The 8,288-nt window shown below is 34.6% G+C and overlaps 3 protein-coding genes across 3 annotated transcripts; 1 reads left to right on the top strand and 2 right to left on the bottom strand.

Annotated features, from left to right (window-relative positions):
• The first annotated feature begins 3,467 nt into the window (after window positions 1–3,467).
• Window positions 3,468–4,847, top strand: LOC116287850 (uncharacterized). Its single transcript, XM_089030802.1, has 2 exons — window positions 3,468–3,848; window positions 3,924–4,847. The coding sequence occupies exons 1-2, from the start codon at window positions 3,584–3,586 to the stop codon at window positions 4,046–4,048; spliced, it is 390 nt and encodes a 129-aa protein (XP_088886928.1). The 5' UTR covers window positions 3,468–3,583; the 3' UTR covers window positions 4,049–4,847.
• On the bottom strand, window positions 4,234–6,285 carry LOC148913490 (uncharacterized). The gene is made up of 3 exons (XM_089030799.1): window positions 6,153–6,285; window positions 5,766–6,073; window positions 4,234–5,318 (listed from the first exon to the last, which is right to left on the bottom strand). Exons 1-3 carry the CDS (start codon window positions 6,193–6,195, stop codon window positions 5,121–5,123), a joined length of 549 nt encoding a protein of 182 aa, XP_088886925.1. The 5' UTR covers window positions 6,196–6,285; the 3' UTR covers window positions 4,234–5,120.
• Window positions 6,286–6,574: 289 nt separating this feature from the next.
• Window positions 6,575–7,988, bottom strand: LOC148913489 (uncharacterized). The gene is made up of 3 exons (XM_089030785.1): window positions 7,846–7,988; window positions 7,286–7,708; window positions 6,575–6,846 (listed from the first exon to the last, which is right to left on the bottom strand). Exons 1-3 carry the CDS (start codon window positions 7,880–7,882, stop codon window positions 6,575–6,577), a joined length of 732 nt encoding a protein of 243 aa, XP_088886911.1. The 5' UTR covers window positions 7,883–7,988.
• Window positions 7,989–8,288: the final 300 nt, after the last annotated feature.

The following is an 8,288-nucleotide window of genomic DNA, read 5'->3' as shown; positions in this document are numbered from 1 at the left end:
TGTTACTTATGGTAAATATTTTATTGAACCCATACAGGAAAAAACAAAACAACCATGGAGATGTTGGACTCAGACATAGTTGTAAGTACTTTTTTCATTTTAATAAACAATTTTTTTCTGGACACTTTCCCCCTTACCATACCACAAACAGATCTTGTTCACAATCTCACCCTCCTCTCAGTACATGCTAATGTGCTAACTAGGTTCATGACAATTAACAATACTTATTGTGCAATTGTAATACAGTAATCTCCAAGTACAAGGTTGCAATGGCAGGTCTCTTATAACGGTACCCATTGCATATGTATTATTTTGCTGATTATCAAACAGTTGGAAGAAGGACCCCCAACGCAAACTCTAAAACCTAGACCTTGTTAAAAAAACCTTAGGCCTTTTGAAGTCAAGATTGGACCAGCATGGGTTTCAGGTCAGCTTGAAACAATAATAAACTCATAAATAATACAATTATGTATTGTGCATCTTATTCCTCTGTTGTAGTTAATAGTTGTAACCACAACATAGGAATATGACGAGGGACATACATATACTTACTAGAACCTAAAAATTCTTCTTATCATATATGATAGTAAACCCAGCAACAAGTACCACATTCTACAAACTCTCCATCTGCCACCTGGCACAGAAACCTGTGCATTAATTAATGAGAATATATACAGATGTCAATGTTTATTGACATTGGTCATAAGCATCCACTATAGAGATACGCAGAGCACTGAACTTTCAAATGGAAAACATTCATGAAGATGCTAATCGCAATGTAGGTAAGTTTGAAAAATTACTGTTTTTCGTTATGGAACAGTTTACGTGCCATGGTAACACTCAAGTGATTATGTTTTGTAAACTGGACAATTTACTTTTTTCCTGACCACAAGGTGTTGTAGAGCCCCATTATATTGTGATTTGGATGGGACCCTGCTAGTGATGCTGATTTATTAACACCGGCTTGGAATGCACTACATCTCCGAGAAAGATCTTCAATCTTTTCAAAAGCAAACAGTTCATGCACCCACCAAGAGCGGATCTTCTATCCAGGTTAGATGCCATAACTGAGATGAAGAGAGAAAATAATGGGAATATACAAAAAAATCCACAGACAAACCTGCATAGAGCTACCAGGAGTATGCTTGAGAGGACAGATGGCGTTGGCTGTGGGACCCGGAGGGAGTTTTCAGCAATGGCATTAGATCATTGAGAAGGAATATCGTATCATCATTTCAAAACCACTTATGTTCCTAGAGGGGGAAACTGATCATCGCCTCCCAATACATGATCAGTCTCTTCGTGCTATTGGGGCTTTTAAGGCTGTTGGAAGGATGATAAGTCACTCTGTCCTGCATGGTGGGCCATTTGTATATGGGTTATCTCCTGTGGTGAAGCAATATCTCTCAACAGAAGCTAATTGACAAACAGCTGTCTTTGACACTAGCTATTGAAGACATACCAGACATTGAATTGAGACAACTAATATCAGAAGTAAGTGTCAGCATGTGTAATTTTGACAATCCAGTTTCAACCATTTAAAATGCTATTAGGAGGGCCTTGTCAGAAATTTGCAGGTGGAAAACAAAACCATATATTGAAACTAGAATGGCAATTCTCAAATTAAAAAAGGACAAAAGTCACTTGTGGATGTTTTGTATATTAATGAATTCTGTGCAAAAACCTATTTACAAAGTACTGTGTAAGCTTTAGGTGCATTTCAGTGACCCCTCACAATTAAGCAAAGGATTGATTTTTCTAATCAAGGAATTTTTCGTGACCTTCCTTTTGGTGGTCTATTAAATTTAGTGACCCTCCCCTTTTTGGGTCTTAAACTTGATGACTCTCCCCCCTGTTTCCAACCCCTGCAAATTGCTGACAAGTCCCTTACTTTAAACGGACTAGGATATCTCTGACATACACATGTAGATGATAATTATTTCAGTCAATTGTCATATTAGCACAGTTGGGCAATCACTTTGCAGGCAAAATGCCATGAAAAATGGTAACACGTGGCTACACCTGTGAAAATTTTTTCTTAAATTCTTAAAATACCTAAGCACATTGTATTTGTATGCTACATGTCTATTTTCCCATCTATTCAAGCTTGATGAACTGCCTTTGGACCGAATGTAAGTCCAGAGCAAAGACTTGCCATTCAGCCTTACTTGTTTGAGGCTGGTTTAGACCCAGATGAATTAAACCCAGAAGAGGAAGTTCCTACTGGATGGTCTGATGACCTACAATGTCATAGACAAGAGACGCCTTGAGCTAGACGACATCATAAAAGGCAAGTCGAGTGTAGGGTAGTAACTTATAAATCATAAACACACAGTCTGGGGTACACAAAGATGTGAGTGTATCGTTCATATTATCAACTTAGAAGTCTTTTTATACTCCTGTGAAACAAATAATTGTATCCCATGAAACTTTTTTTTGGCTGTCAATAGACCTTTTTCATACCACATGGGAGAATGGGCACTGAAGGTATGAGATACATTATCTTAAATAAGAAAGCCTTGCATATCCATCTTTTTTCCCTTGATAAATGCTTCTAAGCAGTATGGTTGGCCATTTGTTGCAAAATTCAACAATTCATAGATTTATATTATATTATAACATATATTTGCATTCAACTACACATTTTTGTTGAACTTCAACCTTACTTTTTACATTAACATCCATATTATTTATCAAATTCTCTAATACCTCCAGTGTCTATTCCTCCACGTGGTACTAAAAGGTCTATTGATCTTACCCAGCACAAATGTAATTTTACATGTTATAATAATAAATTCAATACAGTTTATACATTTACACAGTTGTTGTTCATTGATATTTGTACAGGAATGATGAGGTTTCACTGCACCGTTTCTTCGGCATATCGAATTCACGGAATCAACGGAATCAAACGGAATCAACGGAATCTCTTTGAAACATATGGAAGTCAAACATCATTAAAATAAGACAAATCAAATTAAAAGAAAAAGTTAAGAACTTTGTGCTCGGTCGTCCTCTAAGAAAAAAATTATATAAAACAACTCGATCGGAAACCCTATTATTAATATTATTATGATTTATCTACATAGAATGATTACCCAGGAAACAATGACATGTCAAAAACATAACTTTAGTCCAAATCATAGCTAACCTTGAAAGAATCTGTTCATGGATCCAGCAAAACATTGCACATTTTTCCATCGTTTTATGACAAGTTGGACGCCATTTTGTAAGCACAGGTAGCCCAATTTTCAAACACAGGAAGCCCATAGACATAAAGAAGAAGAGATAGGAATGCAGAAATAAAGAAATATGTTGGAAATGAATTAGGGAAATTAACTAAATTTAATAATGATATCGTTTATTGTTTACGTTTTGCATAATGCAAGGTTAGCTATGATTTGGACTAAAGTTATGTTTTTGACATGTCATTGTTTCCTGGGTGATCATTCTATGTAGATAAATCATAATAATATTAATAATAGGGTTTCCGATCGAGTTGTTTTATATAATTTTTTTCTTAGAGGACGACCGAGCACGAAGTTCTTAACTTTTTCTTTTAATTTGATTTGTCTTTATTTTAATGATGTTTGACTTCCATATGTTTCAAAGAGATTCCGTTGATTCCGTTGATTCCGTTGATTCCGTGAATTCGATGTGCCGCCGTTTCTTAACAAGATTCCCTACTTTGGCTACCCTGATATTCCCTTCAGAATGCGAAAGAGTTATTTATGGTTCTGACATTAAAGCAGTAATTACTTATGAGGAGAAAGATTTAAATGAGTGTAATAAAAGGGCTGCATTATGGTTCAATGATTACATTGATGACATTGAAACAAATTCAGAAGGTAGGAAGTGCTTAATCATAACAACAGAGCATAACACTAGACAGTGGTTAAATTCTTTATTTACTTATTTATTAGATGGCGCTAAGCTAGTAGACCTGGTATGTTTCTGGACTGCAGGTGGCTTGCAAGTTCAAATGGACAGCTGTTGGTCAAGTTTGATGGTGGAGCAACAACCTTCCATTGTCAGAAACCTGCTTTAAATCTATCATACTTCCGACAAAACATGAAGAATATTCTTCTTTCAAAAAAAACATGGACATTGCTTTGAAATATGGGTCCAAGGGCTTCAGTTTTCACTGATGGCATGACAATAAAATTGGTATAAGGATTTTCTGTTGCCAAGTTGTCAGCAAAAGTGGTCTTGTGCATGATGCATATATATCTGTTGTTAAAGTTTATATACGTTTTACAGTATTTTTTAATACATTTGTAATTGATTTTTGTAATTACAGTTGGTAAAATTTTACATTTCCAAGCTAACCATTATGGTTTGAGTGTTAAGATTTATTGTTTCAGTTACAGATCTAGATATATCACAGTTTTTGCAATGAGACACAATGTCACCAATATATACACCAAATTGCAAGAATGTTGCCATACAAAAATTTAAAAAATTGCAATTTTGATGCAACTATTTTTTAAAACTGTTTTCAAGCTATTGACTTTGTTTTTAAATAACTAAGCAGTTTCTATTGTACTTATGGGGATTTAGATTAAAACATTCTTGCAATGTCAGGTGTATGACAAGGACATGTACTATATATATTATGTCAGTGTAAAGGACTGCGGTTGTCCCATGGTGCAATTATGTGTAAAACTAGAAACTGATAAAAGATTATTGAATTCTTAGATGATGAATATATATACATGCTTACATACTTTATTTACAGTGGAAAATACACTTGGCTATGTTACCTAACCTGTGAAATACAAATTACTTCTGTTGTTGTGTAATAGTCAACTTAAAACAAAGGAAATAAACTTGAAAATGTAAATGGACTTGCAAAGAACAAACCATAGAATTATATATATGTCACCTATGTCAAAAATGATCGACAACAGGAGATCTGAAATGCTGAAAAGATCTGAGAACAATGGCAATTGTGTGTCAATATTATTTTTTGGTGAATTAATGCAAAGAAAAAAAAATTATATGTAATATATATGATTCTAGCTAAGATTTCCCATGGTCAATGTTACTCAAAATACAAGTAGGTCTATATAATTCACTATGGAAATATTTCACCATTTCCTATTGCAATATTTTGAGGTTTAAGTGTCAGCAATCAGAAGGATCTTGATTTGGGTAAAGGCATCTACTCCTGCAAGATAATTCATGTTGTATGTGTTTGGCAATACATTAATTTGATCTTCAGTGAAAGGGCAGTTTGTATCAGGAACCTCAACGGAATCAGGATGTTGCTCAGGAATTGGTCCTTGCCAGTCTATGCCATAATTGCAAGGGTCTTCCTGTAAAACAAAGAAATGATGAATTGCTATCATCCCCAAGATAGTCAGTAGCACCACCACCATGGTGATGATGAGCTAACATGCAATCAAAGAATAAAGAAAAAAAATAGAAAGAGGAAATGAGAACAGGAAAAAAAAAGGTGACTGTGTAATAATCCCTTTTCCTCTCATGCACAAGATTTGTTCATTATATCACAGTATTTCCCAAATAATTAACTGGGGAAAAAAATTAATTTATTCAATAATTTTACTTTTCAAATATCTTCTAGTGTAATTCTAATGCTTGACAACAATAGCTGTTAACTCCCTATGAAGGTTTGTTCATTTGGTCATGGAAGTAGGAATTACATTATTGTTTTAGAAATGATAATTCCCTGCATTATAGAGGTCAGAGAAGATTATGACTAGTGACATTGTTGACAAAACACATTGATGACATTCCAATACCTGAAAAATTTCATTGTCGAAAGCTTGTAAACCACATGCTTCATGTAGTCCTCTAATCCATAGCTGCATGGGAGATTTGCTTTTCTCTGTTCTTAGTGGATGATGAATCCAGGCATTTTTCCAATTAATCAAGTGCCTATTAATGATAGGCAAGAACACATAATGCAGGCACCATAAATGAGATTCATCATCAGGATTTAATATACCCTGACCTTCCAAAGAATGAAAGAGATTGTAGAAAAGACTAAGGCAACCACTAAACACATCTCTCCAAAGCCTTTCAATCCTCTGCTTGTGAGTACTCTTCCCTAATTACAGAAAAGAAGGAAAATTCATATTTTTCACCTTTACTGTAATACTATACTATACTGTAGTACTATTCTGTACCTGTAATCATACTTCCCCTGCCAGTTCCTCGTCGACTTAGCATATATGCTGAAACATCCACATTTTCACCACCCTTATCAGCACGAACACGAGATGGGAGACCATATTCAGACACAGCTTCACGAAAAAGTGATAGAACAGTGCTTGCTTTGTTGTTGTTTGATGCCTTCAGAAAGACTGGGATTCTCGAGTATCCGTCAATCCCACCATGCACAACTATTCTCCACCTTTTTTATTTATAGAACAATAAAACTCTATTTAAGACTCTAAATCATTTAGTTACATAAAGTGATTAATAGTTATTACTATTAAGTTAAATGCCATTTTATGTTACCAAAATATTTAGAGTCTTAAAGGGTATTAATGGAAAAAAAGGAAGGTCACAAGTGATTTGGGAAATGTTGTCTTTGAAAACATTTTTATTAACTGATCAGCTTGTGATTCCCATCTATGTGCCATAGTGCTAAGGGATACTTCACTCTATAATGACGCCTGTGCACAGTATTTCGCCACCTCTGAACCAAGCCAATGGGATCTGTACGCAATAAGGAGGACCTTATTCGTTCACGCTGAATACGGTGATCCTTGCTTTGCAGATAGCTTTTCACCATTCTAATTCCTACACCGGGATGTTCATTTAGAATACCTACAACAAGTTGATCCAACTGGCCATCATCTATATGACTGTACATAGCTGTATAGAAAACAATCAGAAAAAATTAATAATTGTTCAATGCTCATTATTCAAAGTATGAGTAACAATTTAACTGGGTGGAATTAGGTCAGTTTATATAAAATATGAATATATATTTCTTATAAAAGTGACTGACTAGAGAACAAATTAAACAAGCAACATTGCCAATCACAATGGGCTACATAAAATAATATTGAATATTATAATCATTATTACTATTATTATTACAAATGCTATCATAATGTATTAAATATTTTACTAAAAACTTATCAACATGCTATATTTGATTAAGAAAGTAAATATGCATAATTTTGCATATTAAAGGCTAAAAGGTGTCTGTTAAGAGTAAAACATTAGGACGTTTTTATCAGAAATACTAAATAATTAATTGTCATTAATTATTCACATAATATACAAGCTTAATTGTTAAATGCTGTACCTTTCACACTAAGTCCAAAGTGTGACATCCTCCTTTTGACAGTTCTGACACTCACACCAAGGATATTACTTATATCACTTAATGGAAAATTTTGTTCCAATAGAAATGAAATCTGTTCCTCATTTATTTCATACGATGGTCGTCCACGCCACCCATTCTTATTTAACGGAGCTTTATAACTAGCACATTGAACTTGGTTCTTCTTTTCTATGTCGGACAACATTTTGAAGGCAGCTCCTACCATCTCAGTCACAGAATCGTCAATATCAAGACCTACTACCATTCTTTGTAGGTAGTCTAACTTGGAAACCACTGGTTGGAAGTCTGTCGAGACATCTCCTGAGTCTCTCAATCTGTCCAAAGCATTGATAACGCTATGAACGGCTTCAATCAAATACGTTATGTCGTCCATGTTTACACTCGCTATAAGAAAATTAAGTTAATTCGAGTTGTTTGAAAGAATCAAAACTAAAAAAATAGTATCAACAATAATGTAGAATTAAATATTACGGTAATTTCAGCTTTTAATGCACATTCATTCATTCATTTAGTGAACTTACTTGTTACTTGATATGAAGGGAAAACTACGTCCGCCATTGCAATTTGTGACAAAAATTTCAAACGTCCGGGATGGAGTGCTGCTTCCTGGCCTACCCTATTCTTTGCTTGCAATCACGTGACAATTTGACTAAAATTTTGCATCCGGTTTCCAAGTGACGGTCAAGTAAACAAAGATGGCGGCTCGCTTGGGTCAAGTTAACGATCAATCTGCCCCAAAAAACGCTCTTTCAGAGTACGCTAGTTATCTTGACTGCATACCCAAGTCAAGATATTTAAACAAAATATCTATCTGTGATGGAATTGATCCATATTCTATGAAACCAAAGGACTTTTCGAAGGATTTCGCCGCCATTCCTGACTTTCAGTTCCCGGACATTTCCAACTATCTTGTAGTGTGTAAACATCGTTTTTTATTTTCATTTAATGTCTTTGCCTTCAAGTC

This window comes from Actinia tenebrosa, unplaced genomic scaffold, assembly GCF_029948245.1.
Source record: "Actinia tenebrosa isolate PJP-AT-01 unplaced genomic scaffold, QUT_ActTen_1.0 PGA_scaffold0__85_contigs__length_37466705, whole genome shotgun sequence".
Classification (NCBI taxonomy): domain Eukaryota; kingdom Metazoa; phylum Cnidaria; class Anthozoa; order Actiniaria; family Actiniidae; genus Actinia; species Actinia tenebrosa.
The sequence above is the reverse complement of the archived record's forward strand: the minus strand, read 5'-3'. Positions and strand labels throughout refer to the sequence as shown.

Excerpts from the sequence above, each read along its gene's own strand:
- LOC148913490 (XM_089030799.1), bottom strand. The coding sequence starts at position 6,195 with ATGCTAAGTCGACGAGGAACTGGCAGGGGAAGTATGATTACAG. Across the intron at positions 6,074-6,152 it reads CAGGGGAAGTATGATTACAG|GGAAGAGTACTCACAAGCAG; the intron begins GTACAGAATAGT and ends TTCTGTAATTAG. Across the intron at positions 5,319-5,765 it reads TCGACAATGAAATTTTTCAG|GAAGACCCTTGCAATTATGG; the intron begins GTATTGGAATGT and ends TTTGTTTTACAG.
- LOC116287850 (XM_089030802.1), top strand. The coding sequence starts at position 3,584 with ATGATGTTTGACTTCCATATGTTTCAAAGAGATTCCGTTGATTCCGTT. Across the intron at positions 3,849-3,923 it reads CATTGAAACAAATTCAGAAG|ATGGCGCTAAGCTAGTAGAC; the intron begins GTAGGAAGTGCT and ends CTTATTTATTAG.
- LOC148913489 (XM_089030785.1), bottom strand. The coding sequence starts at position 7,882 with ATGGCGGACGTAGTTTTCCCTTCATATCAAGTAACAA. Across the intron at positions 7,709-7,845 it reads CCCTTCATATCAAGTAACAA|CGAGTGTAAACATGGACGAC; the intron begins GTAAGTTCACTA and ends ATTTTCTTATAG. Across the intron at positions 6,847-7,285 it reads CTTTGGACTTAGTGTGAAAG|CTATGTACAGTCATATAGAT; the intron begins GTACAGCATTTA and ends TTTTCTATACAG.